Source organism: Balaenoptera borealis (genome assembly GCF_965194805.1).
Source record: "Balaenoptera borealis genome assembly, chromosome: 16".
Lineage (NCBI taxonomy): Eukaryota > Metazoa > Chordata > Mammalia > Artiodactyla > Balaenopteridae > Balaenoptera > Balaenoptera borealis.
In genome coordinates this window covers 50553357-50568857 of record NC_138872.1, presented here as the reverse complement: position 1 = coordinate 50568857, position 15501 = coordinate 50553357, and the positions used below count along the sequence as shown (strand labels likewise).

The 15501-nt window shown below is 64.6% G+C and overlaps 4 protein-coding genes and 1 long non-coding RNA gene across 14 annotated transcripts; 1 reads left to right on the top strand and 4 right to left on the bottom strand.

Annotated features, from left to right (window-relative positions):
- Positions 1 to 7: 7 nt before the first annotated feature.
- On the bottom strand, positions 8 to 3182 carry HAGHL (hydroxyacylglutathione hydrolase like). Its single transcript, XM_082360573.1, is given in 10 exon segments — positions 8 to 250; positions 252 to 402; positions 722 to 801; positions 1098 to 1199; positions 1416 to 1519; positions 1596 to 1704; positions 1784 to 1901; positions 1990 to 2054; positions 2438 to 2621; positions 3054 to 3182. Coding segments are annotated over 9 exon segments (933 nt in total). The 5' UTR covers positions 2543 to 2621; positions 3054 to 3182; the 3' UTR covers positions 8 to 151.
- Positions 3183 to 3568: 386 nt separating this feature from the next.
- LOC309613600 lies at positions 3569 to 4760 on the bottom strand. The gene is made up of 3 exons (XR_014235806.1): positions 4642 to 4760; positions 4401 to 4541; positions 3569 to 3681 (listed from the first exon to the last, which is right to left on the bottom strand). It is a non-coding gene; the product is annotated as an uncharacterized lncRNA (long non-coding RNA).
- On the top strand, positions 3678 to 7690 carry CCDC78 (coiled-coil domain containing 78). Of its 7 annotated transcripts, XM_082360565.1 has the most exons (14): positions 3678 to 3980; positions 4216 to 4335; positions 4423 to 4509; positions 4705 to 4857; positions 4938 to 4994; positions 5119 to 5186; positions 5312 to 5390; positions 5478 to 5603; positions 5811 to 5998; positions 6065 to 6236; positions 6358 to 6401; positions 7110 to 7176; positions 7252 to 7352; positions 7461 to 7690. In XM_082360565.1, exons 1-14 carry the CDS (start codon positions 3921 to 3923, stop codon positions 7570 to 7572), a joined length of 1434 nt encoding a protein of 477 aa, XP_082216691.1. In that variant the 5' UTR covers positions 3678 to 3920; the 3' UTR covers positions 7573 to 7690. The 7 variants fall into 7 exon arrangements, 6 of the variants coding, with proteins under 6 accessions (XP_082216691.1, XP_082216689.1, XP_082216688.1 ...); XM_082360563.1 differs by having other exon boundaries at positions 7110 to 7352; XM_082360562.1 differs by having other exon boundaries at positions 4216 to 4509.
- Positions 7686 to 9211, bottom strand: ANTKMT (adenine nucleotide translocase lysine methyltransferase). 4 transcript variants are annotated; one of them, XR_014235805.1, is made up of 5 exons: positions 8904 to 9211; positions 8587 to 8691; positions 8347 to 8487; positions 8067 to 8148; positions 7686 to 7937 (listed from the first exon to the last, which is right to left on the bottom strand). XR_014235805.1 is itself a non-coding variant. In XM_082360576.1 (5 exons), the coding sequence occupies exons 1-4, from the start codon at positions 9063 to 9065 to the stop codon at positions 8134 to 8136; spliced, it is 423 nt and encodes a 140-aa protein (XP_082216702.1). In that variant the 5' UTR covers positions 9066 to 9211; the 3' UTR covers positions 7686 to 7937; positions 8118 to 8133. The 4 variants fall into 4 exon arrangements, 3 of the variants coding, with proteins under 3 accessions (XP_082216702.1, XP_082216700.1, XP_082216701.1); XM_082360576.1 differs by having other exon boundaries at positions 8118 to 8148; XM_082360574.1 differs by having other exon boundaries at positions 8067 to 8117.
- Positions 9212 to 12723: 3512 nt separating this feature from the next.
- On the bottom strand, positions 12724 to 15039 carry METRN (meteorin, glial cell differentiation regulator). The gene is made up of 4 exons (XM_082360549.1): positions 14810 to 15039; positions 14119 to 14519; positions 13142 to 13201; positions 12724 to 13065 (listed from the first exon to the last, which is right to left on the bottom strand). Exons 1-4 carry the CDS (start codon positions 14905 to 14907, stop codon positions 12749 to 12751), a joined length of 876 nt encoding a protein of 291 aa, XP_082216675.1. The 5' UTR covers positions 14908 to 15039; the 3' UTR covers positions 12724 to 12748.
- Positions 15040 to 15501: the final 462 nt, after the last annotated feature.

Here is a 15501-nt window from a genome sequence, read left to right as displayed (position 1 = left end):
AAAAAAGAGGCCTTTCAAAGCTTTATTCAAAGTTCAGGAGCCCTGTGCACCCCACTAGGCTAGTTCGCAAACACCCAGGTCTCAGGGCTCACTGTGGCCCAGAGAGGGGCCCCGGGTGTCCAACACCAGGAAAGGCCAGGGCGCCCACCCTCTAAGGCTGGGCAGGGCTGAGGAAGGCTCGATCCTCCTGTGGGCCAAGGGAGGAGGGGCGTGTGGCCCAGCCCACGTAGGGCTCACTTCGGCCGGGGCATGCTCAGGAGCCCCCACTGCAGCGCAAGGAGTGCCCGGGCCTGTGGCTGTAGCGGCTCAGCTGCCTGCTCAAAGCTCGCTCGCTCCCTGCAGAGCACTTCCAGGACTTCAGCTGGGGCAACCTTCCCTGTGAACTTGCACACAGGCTCCTCTCTGCGGGGAGAGGGGGTTCGATGGGAACCGCTGGGCAAGCTGGACGTGGCGGTGGAAATGAAGCCACTGTTGGAGGGCACTTAAAGAGCAGCCTCCCCCTGGTGCCAGACAGCCCAGTAACCAGTCCCCTGACACCTCCCTCAGCATCCAAATGACTGCCAGGGAGGCCCAAAGGACAACAGTCTGGCCCCGTGCCAGCCTGTTCAGCAGTGCGGCCCCTGGGGAGGACACAGGTCCTCCCGACACGGGCTGCCTCAGGCCCTGCCATGTGCTCCCCAGCCTGCCCCACAGGAGGGCCCGCACGCTGGCCAATACTCACGCCACCCTCAGGAAGGGGTTGTAAAGGAGCTCCTCGCCCAGGGTTGAGGGCACAGTGGGCACATCATCCTCATCCCTCTTCTGGAATGACCACAGGCCTTTGTCACAGCCTTGTCTGGCAGCTCCAGGCAGCTTGGCTCAGCTCACCAGTCTGGGGGCTTGAGCCTAGACCCTGAGGGCAGGCACTCATGGGCCAGACCTGCAGGCTGCCCAGCTCCCCTCCCTCACCAGTGGGAGCCTTGGCTGGCAGAATGCCCTGGGCCAAGCCAGGTCTGGTCACCCGGGTCGGTCATGGCGGACTCCCCTGCAGTGCCTCCCTGGTTCCAGTCCTACCCCACCCTCCAACCTTACCACTGAGAGGGGAGGAGTGGTCACACCTTGGCCCACGATAGCTTGGCCTTCACGTGGTTGTTGCAAGGCTCCACTTTTTGTGCAAACTCGAGGTTGCCCAGTGTGTGCTCGTGACCACAGAACACCTTCTGGAGAAAGAAGGCACTTGGGGTGCACAGCACCACCATAGGCAGAGATGGGCAGAGACACTCACCCCAGTGGCGCGGCCCCTCCCCCCTCACCTGGTCCACCTGTCCCCACGGCTGGCAAGCAGTCATCCTGAACCCTGGCATAAGGCAGGTGCAGAGCACACCGGTTATGTAGGAGGCTGGGCCCCATGAGAGGGTAAGGGGCAGGCTGCTCACTGTTTCAGGAGGCAGGGTGCCCAGGGTCTCCACCAAGCTGTGGTACATCTGCTGAGCTGTGGTCTCCAGGCATGAGCCACAGCCGGCCACAGACAATGCGTCCCCTGGGGAGTTGGGTGGGTCAGAGAAGGTGGATGGGGCAGAGGGAGGTGGGGTGGGTAGGCGCAGGGCAGCCGGTACCCGAGAACACGGCGGGCGGGTCCAGACACTCATCTTCCCACAGGAAGTAGCTCATGTGGCCCGAGGTGTGGCCGGGCGTCAGGAGGCAGCGCACGTGGATGGCCCCAAACTATGGCAGAGGAGCAGGTGGGCCTGTAAGGTGGTTGGGCCCAGGGCGCTCTCCCCACCCCTCCTGAGTGCACGCTCACCCGCAGCTCCTCGCCATGTGCCAGCCTGCGGGTCAGTGCACAGATGCGCTCATCTGCGCCCAGCACCACCAGGCCAGGCAGCAGCCTCGCCAGCTCCGTGTTGCCCCGGGCGTGGTCCCTGCGGGTGGGTGGAAGCAGGATCACATGGGGTCAGGGTAGGGTAGGGGTGACACTCTCCTGCCTCAGCCCGCCCTGATGGCACTCACCAGTGGTGATGGGTGGTCAGCACAGTGGTCAGTGATACCCCCTCCCGGCCCACGATCTCCAGCAGCTGAAAGGGATGGGAGTTAGGGAGATGCAGATGGTCCAGGTGGCTGCCTGTGTTGGGGCGCCAGGCCCGGGTGCACAGTGCCCCAGGCAGGGGATGGGCCTGGGGGTAGGGGAGATCCAGCAGACAATTACTGAGCGCCCAGCGCACACAGTACAGTTTGGCACCGTACGCAGGGAAAAGATACCCGAGACGGCTCTAACCTCAGAGGAGACCCAAGATAATCAAGAAACCCTAAACGCCAAATAACCAGAGATGAGAGAATAGGGGAAGAATCTGGCCTCGGCAGCGTAGTCTGGAGAGCCTCTCGGAGTGCGGACTGATGGTCGCGGCCTACGATGCCTGGGCCCACAGCTGTGCTCGCGCCGCCCAAAAGCTGCCCTCACCCTTTTGGGCACGGCCACGTCCACGGCCACAGCCTCCCGCGTGTGCTCCTCGATGACCAGGTACATGTAGTTGTCCTCAAGCACAGGGATGACTTTGACCTTCATGGTCGCAGAGCTCAGCCACCCCGCGCCTCCTGAGCCCCTTCCTCAGGGTGGGACTACCCTCTCCAGACCCTAGGCAGGGCTGTGCGTGGGAGGGGTCAGCTCCACAGACACGCTGGGGGCCAGGAAAGGAACCGCGCTCCCTGCTCCCGGACTTTCCCGAGGGCCCTTGAGGAATCCCAAGCTCCAGGCTTAAGTTGACCTGCAGCTGCGGGGACCAGTCTCTCGCTAAGATTTAGCCCGCCGAAGGCCCCGCCCCCGGGCAACAGGCCACACCCCCGATGAGCCGCGCCCTCTTCCGGCTCCGCCCCCAGCCACGCCGCTGCCCCGGTAGGCCCCGCCTGTCTCCCAGGCTCCGCCCCCTCCCCAGGTGCCCTCCCGCCGCAGCGCGACCCTGGACCAGCCCCTCTCCAGACCCCGCCCCTCAACGTCCTTCCGCAGGCCCCGCCCTCCCCAGGCCCCCTCCCTCCGAGGTACGACCCCGACCCGCCCCCTTTTCCGGTCGTCCACTCACCCCCGCAGGCTGCGCCAGCTGGTCGCAAGGACTGCCTGAAGGACAGCCGGACAGAGGCGGGCCTCGGGCGCCTGTCACGGGGCCTGGACGGAGCGCGCCGCTCACTCGGGCCGCCGCTAACGGCCCGCGCCGCTGAGGCGCCCGCCAGCCGGGCCGGCCTGGAACCTGCGCGCGCGGAGACCTGAGCACGGTGCACGGAGCACGCGCGTGCGCGGGAGGGAGCGCGTGCGTGCGCAGGAGGGAGCGCGTGCGTGCCCGAACGGGGCTGTGCGCACGTCTGGCCAGTCGCGCCCGGCGCTGCGGCGCTTCCTCCGCGAAGCCCTCCTGGCACCGGGCTGAGACAGTCCTGCTGAGTACCCCGGACCCGGATTGGGACGTCTGAGCCCGCTTCCGTCAGGCTGAGGGGTGCAGGGATCTGTCCAGTTTGTTTGCCTGCCCGTCCAGCGCTCAGCGTAGGGGCCTAATGAGTGTGCGAACCCACATGGTAGAGCAAAGCGCGCTGTGTGAGGACAACAGTAACAGCAGCGGCATCTCCATACCATGCGCGCTGTCCCACACGTCCCCAGGCTGAGCCCTTCTATGCACTCGTGGTTCCATCCGCGTCCCTGATAAATGCTGGGGTGCCGATCTGCGTTTCCCAGATGAGGAAAAGGAAGCCGGAAAGAATGGATCGCAAAATATGGAAGAAGTTGAGAGTTCGCACCCACCTCCCCAACGACTGAACTGTCCTGCCTGCCCTCGTGGGCGGGGCCCCGGGAGTCTCCTGGGGACAACAGAGGCCTCGGCAACACAAACCACTGTGTTGCAGCAACAGGCCAGTAGTCGAGGCGGCACCGGGCTTGGGGCAGCCCAGAGTCCTTTTTGCCTATGGAGTATGTGGCAGCCCCAGGCCCCAGGTCAGGGGCCCCACCTCGGGCCACCAAGAATGTGAGTCCTCCCAGGACGCTGCTGCTTCTGGGCTCGGGGATTCTCCCTGTTCCCTCAGAGACCAGGAGGGGTGCAGGTCCTCCCAGGACCTCAGCCTGATCCTGGCTGTGGGAGGGCCTGCCCCAGCTCTGCCAGGCTGAGGGTGTGGGGGTGGATGGCTGGTGGCTTCATGAGAGTGGAGGCCACAGCCCAGGTCTGAGACGCACCTGGGGGATGAGTGGTGGTGCCTCCCTAGGTTCTGCCGCGGGCCGAGACCTGGCTGCCAGGAGTCCCTGGGGGTGCCCCAACTTGGGCCACCAACCTTGAGACAGAGGTTCCCTCAGATCTAGAGCTGAGTGAGGAGCAGCAGCTGCAGGTGGGTGTGGGGGCCCTCGGGCACTGGCAGGAGGGAGGGCATCCCCAGGGCCCCACAGGCCCCACCTCTCATCCTGGCCATCCACAGGTCTGCAAGGAGCTGGTGGACCTGCAGATCAAAACCCATCGCCTGAAGGAGCAACACGAGGCTGAAATCTTCGAGCTGAAGAGTGAGGTGGGCACTGATGTGTGCCTACGTGTGCCAGCCTGAGGGCATGGGGGGAGGGTGCACACTTAGTGCCAGAACTGTGAGGGGTGCAGGTGTGCCCCATGTGACTGTGCACATGCAGTGTCTGCGAGTCCCCACCTGTCCTGTGTGTGCTGTGTCCCTGTGGATGCCCAGATGGATGATGACCTGGTCACCCCGCAGGTCCTGTGGCTGGAGAGCCGGGTGCTGGAGCTAGAGCTGCACGGAGAGCAGGCAGCCCCAGCAGAAGCTGATCCGGGGCACCGCCAGGCACTGGCACAGGAGCTTGGGCACAAGGCCTGGGGGCAGGGACACTCCGACCACCACAGACTCCAGGTCACCATGAGCGCATGGGTGGAAGCTAAACAGGGGTCCAGCAGGGGAACAGTGAGGCTGAGACCGGCTCTTCTGTGCAGGCACAGCCCAAGGACTTCCTGACCCCTGAGAACAAGCAGCAGAAACTGGGGGATGGTGTGAGTGTGCAGCCACCTAGCCCGGGAATCTGTTGAAGTTTCTCCCAGCCCACGGTGGAGGTGGGGCAGTGCAGGGGGCCCAGAGCTTGGGCTCTCACCCAGCCAGCCCTTGTGTACCCCACAGCCGCAGGGAGAAGTAAATCGGGCGCCAGAGCAGCACAGGGCTCGGCAGCAGGCACTGGAGACGCGTGTGTGAGTGACTGCCTCACCTGGGACAGGAGGGCCCAGCAGGGCACAGTGAGCAAAGGAGCTGTTCTTAAGGGGCAGAAGGAGTCACCTGCCCTGGGCCCGGCTAAGCCTCATACCCATGTCTGCAGGGCAGCCCTGGGCTGGCAGCTGCAGGGAGCCCAGGAGGAGGCCAAGACAGCTGGGCAGCAACTGGCTGCACAAGCCTTGGTGAGGCCCACCCCTACGTGCTTTGAGGTCTGGCTCAGCAAAGGTCCACCTTGCAGGACATAAATTCAGGGCCATCTCCACCCCCAGGTATTGTCTGCCTGCCAGGGCCAGCTCCACCAGGCTGAAGCAGAGAACGCCCGGCTGCAGCTGCAACTCAAGAAGCTGAACGAGGAGTACGCCATCCGACTGCAGCACTGCGCCCGAGCCGTGGCTGTGAGCACTGGGCCGGTTGGCCCTGTGTTGAGTGGGAGGCCTCTGGTCCTGGGGAGCCCGAGTCTGGCCTGGGTGTGCTAGACCACTTCAGAGAGACTCTGACCTTGGAGACTTCAGGCCCACCCAGCATACTGTCGTCAGACCAGCTCCATGGAGGGAATTGGGGGGAGGTGTGGACCCGCCCCAGCCCGGCCCTATCTTCTCCAGGGGTATGCAGATGGTGCAGGCCCAAAGCCTGCATCCACAGCCCTTCGGACATTCCTGGAAACCACTCTGGAGGACATTCGGGGGGCGCATCACAGCCGTGAGCAACAGCTAGCCCGGGCTGCTCGCACCTACCGCAAGCGCCTGGCAGATCTGAGCCGGAGGCACGAGGAGCTGCTGGCTGCCCAGAGGTGGGCCCCTCCCTGAGCTGGGCACCTGGGGTGGAATGGCTCTAGGTGACCTGGTGCGGGGCTTAGTGTGCAACAGGTGCTGGTGGATCCCAACGGGGCACCCAGGACCCCCAAGGCTACCTCTGGTGCAGCCACCTCAGACATGGAGCCGCCACCCCTGCACACGGTCACCAAATTCGGCCACCTGAGGGAGGACCAGGCTAGGCTGGAGAAGCAGCTCCAGAAGCTCCAGGCCCAGGTGACACCTCCCTGCTGCCCCACAACTCACCCCAGGACCCATCCCAGGCTCAGCAAAGCCCCAACCCCAGGGCCTCTGAGCAGCCTGCCTCATTCAGCAACCGCTGCTCTTGTTCCCACAGAAAGAACCCAGTGAAGCCTCTCAGGGGGGCCCATTAGAGCCACAGTGAGTACCTGGTGTGGGTGCTGGGGAGACCCATTCATTTATCCTATGAACTAACTGCTTAGAGGGGTTCTGGTTGCTGCAGTGAACAAGGTGGCCCATCTGTATTCTCGAGTCTCGGTCTGCTTATGAGATACTAACAATTGCAGAAAAACCAACTGCCTGGAGAGAGGAGGGACTATCCTCCTGGATGGGAGGGGGCTACCCTTGAATGGGAGGGTCAGGGAGAGACCCCGAAGAAAGGACACTTCAGCTGAGACTCGGAGGACCCATAGCTGAAGACCTGTGGTGGCATGGACGGTAGAAGTCTTGACCCCAGGGCAAGGCAGGAGCAGGCTACCTGGTGACCTTCACAGCCTTTGCCTCTGCACCTTCTGCAGTGGGCAGAAGCTGGGACAAGTCGCCTGCCTGGGGTCTTGGGAAACCCCCCAGCATGGGGGGAGGCCCCCCCCATAAGCATCCTTACAGACACTGGGGTCACTGTCCCAGCTGGCCTTGTGGCTTAGCTTTCCCTGAGTGGCCAGTGGCTGCCCCCATGCACAGATGACTCCAAGCCTCACAGGGCCCATAGTGGAAAAGCAGCCCTATACTGTCCCAAACTCGCTCCCAGCAGGCACCTCAAGGACCTAGGGGCCCTGACTTGAGCAGGGTCATTGGTCAACAGCTGGGTCCATGCCCCTTTCACGCCCACCCCTCCTCCTCCCCTCACAGGGGCCTGGAAGCTGCATCCTGGGCCCAGATCCGCCAGAAGCTACAGGACTTTTCCCGTGGCACCCAGGTAGTGGGCAAAGCCTGGCCAGAGGCCCCTCCTCACACTGTGCCCAGGCTCATGGCTTATGTTCCCCCATTCCAGGCAGAGCTGGAAAGGGAGAGAGCACAGCTTCTAGTCCGAGCCATGATGGCTGAGGAGCAACTTTCTGAGCTACAAGAGTACGTGGACCAGCACCTGGGCAGGTGGGCTCTAGAGGTGGGCTGGGTAAGACCCAAGGACCTTAGTCCCAGGCACTAGCAGCAGGGCTTGTCCACAGCCCGGTGGTGACTATGCCTAGTTTCTCTGAGCAGGTACAAGCAGGAGATCCTGAGGCTGAGGAAGCTGGTGGGTACAGGGAACCCCTGGAAAGCGGGGGCCACACCTCCAGCCAAGCTGCAGCACCCAAGGACCTGCAGCCGTTAGCTGGTCAACAGATAAACTTGGAGCAGAACTCTTCACAGCCAGCATGGAGCCCTCCCCACAGCACCCCCTTGGGAGATCATTCCACCCAGCTCTCCACCCAACAAAAATCAGGCTGGAACCCACTGAGTCTTTATTGTGTCCAGTCAGCCAACCTGAGAATTGGGGGCTCCAGGTACGGAGGCAGAACTAGGCCCTGGGACAGCCTGCCCAGCCGGCCCACCACTGTGGACATCATAGGCCCAGATGCGGTCCAGGCCCTCACCCAGTACAGCCACAGGTTGCCAGGTGGGGAGGGGGAAGCGCCCAGACACCACTCGGGCTCCTGCAGGCAACTCTGCCTATAACTTGTCCTCCAGCAGTGGGAGCTATGGGAGAGAGGCGAGGTTGGGGTGGGCAGGGTGGAACACAGCTCCCCCTACCCAGCTCCTCCAGGCCCAGCACCTACACTGGGGATGGCTCGGGCCTCCCATGGGGTCAGCAAACCCCAGACCTACCACGCTAGGAGCCAGGAACACAGACACATTGTGGCAGTCCCTCAGGCTCACCTGCAGGAAGAGGAAATCACCCCAGCAGGGATTGGGGCCCCAGCAGGGATTGGGGCCCCAGCAGGGAAAGAGGCTTGGTGGGCATGGGGTAACTGCAGCTTCCAAGTCCCAGCTCCAGCCTGCCCAGGTGGCAGAGGTGCCTGGCACTGTCAGCAGGGTGGCCAAGCTAGAACTGGAAGCATGGAGATCAGGGGTGGGGTCTGAGGGGGTCCAGGACTCCCTGGATTACCTTCCAGAGGTTCTCACGGCGGTAGCTGACATTGCCCACACATCCTGCCCTCCAGGCATGCAGCCACGCCAGCCCCACCAGCCACGGGTTCAGCTCATAGCCCACAGCTGGGCGGAGACCGCACTTGTGGGCAGCCAGCACCTGTGGGCACAAAGAGCGTCAGGACCAACAGATGGGGAGGTGCGCTCACGGGAGGGGTCAGCAAAGACATTCCCCAACACACACGAACACGGTCCTTACAATCCTGCCATCGCCAGAGCCCAGGTCCACCATCTTTCCTGGACGGCCTCGCAGCAACGACAACACGTGCTCCACCTGCCTGGCACTCGCGCCAACATAAGGCACCTGTACAAGGAAGCAGGCGGGACTGTGAGGGTGTGGGGCCTGCCTCCTGGGCTTCCTTTCTTAGAGTGGCCTGTCCGGTCCTACCTAAAGGAGGTCCCAACCCACAGCCCTGGAGTAGGTGCACCCTCCCCCTTAGCGCCACACTCCAGGCCCCGCTCCCAGCCCGGGCCCGCCCAGCCGGCAGCTGGTCCCCACACCCCTTGGCCCAGCACCTGCAGCCGCAGCGGCACGCGGCGGAAGCCCGGCTGCAGCAGCAGTGCCCACACGGCGTAGGCGACCAGGCCCGAGCCCGCCGCCACCTGCAGCAGCTCCAATGCGCCTAGCCGCCGCTCGCGCAGCTCCGTCAACGCCTCGGCCGGGTCGTCCTGCTCCATGGCTGCGGGAGAGCGGCTCAGGGTCGCCCCACCTCAAGGCCCCTCCCCGCCTCAGGTCCGAGACCCTCATGCCCCGGCCCGGACCTGGAGAGGGCCGTCCTCCCCACCGCCCCCGGCCTGCGCGGCACCCCTCCTTCCCGCTCCGCGCCTACCAGACCCGCGGCGCCGCGCCGGAAGAGGCGGCCGCGGCGAGACACCGGAAGCGGCCGGGAGAGCCTGAGCGGCTGGTCCGCTCGCGTTCCGCTCCGTCCGGGTCCAGGGACCCTCCCGCGGGTTCCGGACCGCGGAGCCCTGGGGTCCGGGGCTACCCTCGCGGGTTCTGGCCGCACAGCATCCTGCCCGTAGCCCGCGTCGCTCAGCTTCGTTGGCCCACGCCGCGGATGGTTGCTGCGGGCCTGTCCTGGGCGCTGCGGACCCCTGGGGCTGCACATCCCAGCGCGGGGAGACGCCCGAGGGAAGCGGTGCCGTGGATCCAGTTAACTGGCAGCGGAGGCCCGTGCGGTGTGGCTGGAGCCCAGGGGCGGCGGTCAGCCCGGGGGCAAGGGCTCACCGGGGAGACGCCGCGCCGCACACCCCAATAGCCAGCCAAGCCCAGGAGCAGTCGCGGGGAGGCCACCCGGGCCCCTCCCACGGCTGAAGGCAGTTAGCCCGAGTGCGCAGGAAACGCAGGATGCGCAGGGTTCGGCGGGGGCGGTGGGAGTTTGAGCTTGGCTGAGGGGCAGGGCGGAGGAGGTTGATAAGAAGAAATTTAGCAGAACCGAGAAGACATGCTGGCTCTCTCTGAGCGTCGGGAGGGGAGCCGGATGTGAGGTGCTGGGCGCTCTGGCAGCTGGCCCAGTCAGGGGGATGGGAGGAAGAGCCCCAGGAGCTGGGGAGACCACCTTCCTTCCCCAGAAAATGTCACACACACGAAGAAAGATTGAGTTCCCGGAAGTGACCTGATGAAGCCTGGGAATGGGAGAGGCAAGTGGGGGAACAGAGCCAGGACCCCCTCCTCACCCAACCCTGAGGCCAAACGTCCTTGAGTGGCAGAGACTTGTCTGCACACAGGCCCTGGGCTGGCTCCTCATCCATCCACGCCATCGGTCAGGAGGGACGGAGGCTGCTTCAGACAATGCAGGCATACTGGAGACCACTGCCCCCATCCCCAAGTGCAGACTGCCGCACACTTGGCCCCAGCTGCCTCCACTTGGGAAAGACAGGTGTTCCTGTGGCAGGAAACCCTGGTGCCCTGCTCCCAAGACCTGAGCACTGGAGAGGAGGAGGGCTGCTCCCCACCCCCATCTCAGAACCTCCTGTCTCCTTCCTGGCTGTCACTGGGCCCTCCCCATAAAAGGAGGATGTGCACTGGGCTTACACAGCATCCCATTCTTGTCTCTTTTGTTCCTTGTATTATTCCTGGTGCCTAGAGCAGCACCTGGTACCTAGAAGAAACTCAGTAGAAGCTGGTCGACTGAATGAAGGCACCTATCCTGACTCCCCAGTGTGCACACCCAAAAGTCCCTCACCTTCACACCTGCACCCTGCTCCTCACCTTTGGGCACTGGGCACTCGAGTGCATACCTGTGTGAGTGCACATGCCCAGAGGTGCCCCAGAGGCACCTGCTCCCATAGCCCCAGCCCTCATGCTCACCCACACCGTTTCCCCTTGGCCACTCCCCTGTGGGCAGGCATGAAGCCCCTGGCCCAAGCCTTCCAGGCTCCTCCCAGAGCACTCTGGGGCTCCTCTGGCCCTGTCAGCCACACCCACTTCTGCCCTTTCTGCTCCTTTTGCTGGTTGCAAAGCCAACACTTTCTCTGGAGGAGGGTGTGTGCATAGGAGGCGCTTCCTGGGGCAGGTGGGCAGAGGCCAGTGTCCAGCCTAGGGCCCAGCCCAGAGAAGATGCCCTACATTTTTCTGGACAGATGGTCCCAGAGGTAGTCCACAGTGACCACACTGGGTGTGGCCATGGGCCTCTGTCCAAACAAGGCTGTGGGGAGCTGGCCAGAGAATTAGGGCAAGAGCCAAGGGTGAGTTGCTCCTCAGCACTGGAGGGGAAACCCTCCTTGGGTCGGGGTCTGCATGGGCAGTGCAAAAGCCTCCCAAGACGGAGAGGAGGATGGCAGGAGAGCACACTCACCTCCTCCTCTTCTGGTCTCTACTGAGATACTCCGTGGTGGGGGGAGGGGGAAACAGGGTTACAACGGTCTGCAGTCCAGGAGAGAGGTCCAGGCTAGAGATCCAAATGTGGGGTCATCAGCATGTTGATGGTATTTAAAGCCAGAAGGCTGGCCCAGTTCTCCAATGAAGGAGTGTCGAAATGTGCGTGGAGAGAAGAGGTCTGGTGCCTGAGCTCTGAACAATCCATGGGTGCCAGTTTGAGTTTGGGGACGCGAAAGGGCACAGCAAGGAGCCTCAGGAACAGCAGAAGGTGGGAGGAGCCCAGGGGAGCCTACCATCCAGGGTGACTATGCTCCCACCCACAATTCTCACCAGTCCCCACAGCAAGTGGCCCGTCCAAGTGAAAGGACTGCGTACCCGACACGAGTGTAGCCTTAGACAGCCCGCCCCACGGAAACTCCAGGGCAGCCACTGGAGTGATGCAGTGTCCACACAGGGTGTGGCCACATGAGGTACCTATATCAGCCAAATCTGGCAGAAGTGGCCCTGTGTATCCTTGTTCCTCTCCCAGCCTCAGTTCCTGCCTGTGGGATGGCGGGGCCCCTTCTCCAGTGAGGGCTGCCAGGCAGAGATGGGAAGTTGTTTCTGGGACTCAGCCCAGGCACCCCACCAGACCTGAGCTGTGGCCCTCTTTCCCAGGAGCTGTGGGGCTGGGTCAGCAGAGTCAGCTCCCTCTGGGTTCAGTAGTCCCACGTGCACCCCCATCCTGGGGCCTTTCAGCCTCAGGACCGTCAGCTTTGTCCAGACTGCGCTGGCCCTTTATGTGGCTGAGGCTGGAGAGGAAGGCGGGGGCAGCGACAATGAGGCCAGTGGCGGGAAACGGTCCTTAGAGACCCCATTGTGTGCCCCTGCCCACTAGAAATGGGCAACAAGCAGGACCCTGCAGAAGAGACCCCACAGCTGTCAGGATGCTGGGCACGTTGCAGGGGCCTGTGGACAGAGGGGCCCATTCTTCCCCAGGGGCAGAGTGGGGCCAGGATGATTCTGCTGGGCTTGCAGCGAACCATGCGGGGAAGTCGGTGGCCCGCCAGATTGCAGCCCCTTCCCTCAGGTTGGGAGTGGTGTCGCCTGCCTCCCCCTACAAGGGCCTCCACCCACCTCAGACCTTGGGTGTTATGGCCCCCTTTCCACTCCCACTCTGAGCAGTGGAATCACCTGGCATTGGGGGCAGCAGAGCTGAGGGTGACGTGAGTGGGGGGGGTCCCTGCATGCCCCCACCCAGCAGCAGCCCCTCTCCAGGGCGTGGGCTGGGTGGCCTTAGACATGGCACCACTGTCCCAGAGCCTCAGTCTCTGACTCTATGAAGCGGGAACTGGGCAGTGCCGGGGGCTGTGGGAGAATAAAGTGAAGTGAGGCAGGCCCAGGGCTGGGCTCAGGCACGAGCACCCGATGCACATTGGCTAATGCAAGCAGCGTTCTTATTGATTATTGCTATTACCTCGGAAGCAGTTGGTACTGTGATGCCATCTGGAGGCCACCCCCCCCTACCCCCCCCCTCCCCAGCACCCTGCTCCCAGGCCCCTCAGTCCAGCACCACCTCACAGGGGTGGAGGTGGTCAGCATGGGCAGCCGTGTAGGCACGGCTGAATTCCTGGAAGCGGGGTGCACAGCCCAGCCAGGCCTCACCAAAGCGACTCCAGCCCATGAAGAGGAAGGTGCCAGGGCCAGGGTGGACGCCACAGTGCAGTGGGGTGCGAATGGAGGCCTGCGCCTGTCCCCCAGGGCCCCCCACCCGGAACAGCGGCAATGTCTGGCGAAGGACACGGGCGGCGGCCACGGTGATAACAGACTCCTGCAGCTCTGTGTCGTGGGCAACCCCGTAGATGGTTCCATGGATCACTGTGGGGACACATGTTGGCCAGTGGCATTCAGGGGAAGGCAGGCCCCTGGCTCGCCCCACAGGGGGCACACTCACCAAAGTCGCTGGTGCACACGGCCAAGAGGAGCTCGGCATCACTGCAGGGTCTGCAGGCACCTGGCATGCAGGGGAGGTCATGAGTGGAGGCCCTGCCCTCTCCAGGACTACCCGAGCCCTCCCCCAGCTGGACCCAGGATAGAGAGGGCAAGCTACCAGACCCCCCTCAGGGCCTGATGGCAACCGGGGGGTCTCAGGGACCATGTGTACACACCCTGAAGACACCCTGTACTTGGAGTGACACCGCAGGCTCGTGCATGCATCACACACACGCACGGGCATGAGCCTGGGGGCTGTGCCCAGCATGCAGGCACAAAGACCCACCGAGCTGGAGCTCAAGGGTCTGGGTGCACGAGGCACACGCTCTCGCACACCCATCTCCAGGCAGCACCAGCAGGCGGTAACCCCTTGGTCTCCCAGAGCTGCTTCCTGGGGCCCAAAGTCACCGGCCCAGCCCACGTGGCAGGAGGTTAGGGTGGATTCGAGGGTCAGGAGACAGAGCAGAGACCCCCATCCCCTGTGAGGTTAGGCTCCAAGCTCCAGGAGAGCAAAAAGCTGGGCCTGGTGCCCTGCCGGGAGGCGGGGCTGCATCTCCATGGTGACCGGGCTCACAGTGGACTTCTGTTGTACTGGGCTGGGGGAGGGGAGGGAGGTCACCGCTGGGCCAGGGAGCCCTGGACAGCTTTGGCCGTCATCCCCTCCCCCAACTCTTCAGGGACCACGGGCCCGGGTTGCCCTGCCCGGCCTCCCCTTCCGGGATTCTGCCCTCTGTCAGCAATTTCCCTAACCCGCAAGGTGAGGGCTTCCCCTCCCCGCCCCCCACCTGTCCTGACGCTGCTACTCACTAGCTGTGTGCCTTTGACAGGCTGCCTCGGTTTCTCCCTCTATGCACTAGGGAGGACAGGCAGGTTCCCACCCAGCGAGGCCAGGGAGCGACTGCACCACTCCCACCCGTCCCCACCCAGACCTGCACTCACCATCCGCACTGAGGCCGTGGGCCTGCGGAGGCAGCTCTGGACGCCCGTCCTCCCGAAGTTCGAAACGGAAGGAGGCCACGCGACGGCTGATGTCGGGATGCGGGGTGGCCTGCAGGAAGAGGGCCCGGCGCTCGCGGGGACCCCAGCGCACGCATCGGCCCCCGGCCGGGCCTGGGCCCTCAGCCAGCAGCAGCTCCAGCACGCCGCCCGCCCGCTCCGCGAAGACTTGGGCGCCTGCGAAGGGCCGCGCCGGCCGCAGGCAGGCGATGCCGGGCCGCGCGCCGGGGTCGGAGCCGCCCAGGGTGAGGCGCAGCGCCCCGGCCGGGTACAGCCACTCGATCCCGCCCTCCGCACAGACCAAGGCGAGCTGTCCCACGCTGCCGGGCTCCTGGGTCAGGCCGCTGCGGACCGGACGGGCGGTGTTGAGGCGGGCGGCCGCCGTCCACACCCGGCCAGCCCGCTTCCCCTGCACCCTCTCCCCGCAGCCATCAACAGCTGCGTCCACTTTGTGGAGAAGGAAACTGAGGCCCAGCGTTCTGGGACTCGGCGGGGGGCGGGGAGGGCAAGGATTCGGTGCCGGGACGGAGCGCCCCCATCCCAAAGGGCTGGCGACACATCTTCCAGCCCCCTCCTAAGGGGCGCGCAGAGTCCCAGGGGGTTGGCCCGCGCGGGGTTCCAGTGGGGCTCGTACCTGCCCCTCCAGCTGCAGCGGTCCTCCGAGTAGCCGGCGCGGGCGGCCGTGGCCAAGAGGCCGAAGCAAAGCGCGCAGAGCAGCGCCGGGGGCGGCATGGCGCGCGGGGACACGCGGGGGCGCGGCGGGAGCAGCCGGGGCGTTGGCCCCAGCCCCGCGCAGCCCCCACCGCCCGCGCCTGCCAGCCGCCCACCCGGCCGGGAGCCTGGAAGCTGCCGGGAGGCAGTGGGCGGGCCGAGAGGCCAATCGCGCCGCGGTGCCCGAACTTTCCACCAATTGCAGCGGCGCTCTCGGGGGTGGGAGGACCAGCCCGTGGCCCAGGAGGCGCTGGGGAGGGGGTCCACGGCCGGACGTGTTCCGTGTCACCTCCTCGAGGTACCCCCCTACTTCCCCCCCCCACCCCCGCCTCCAGCCTCGCCTTGCTTGCCGTCCTGGTCGGGCCACTGTCCTCCAAGCCCTTGGCCGGGGTGGAGGTGGTGCCCACTGGAACCTCTGGGGGAGGGGAGTTCATCTGGGTGGCTCTCTCCAAGACTGGTACCTAGGCTTCCATCCCCCATCTCTCCCTAACCTGGCCCTGGTGACTTCCCACAGGCCACGCGGTAACCCAGCGATGAGGGTCCAGGCACTGGGGCTGCAGGCACCGTGGAAAAGCAGGAGCAAGGACAGCCCTGAGCCCCAGAATCAGGCCCCTA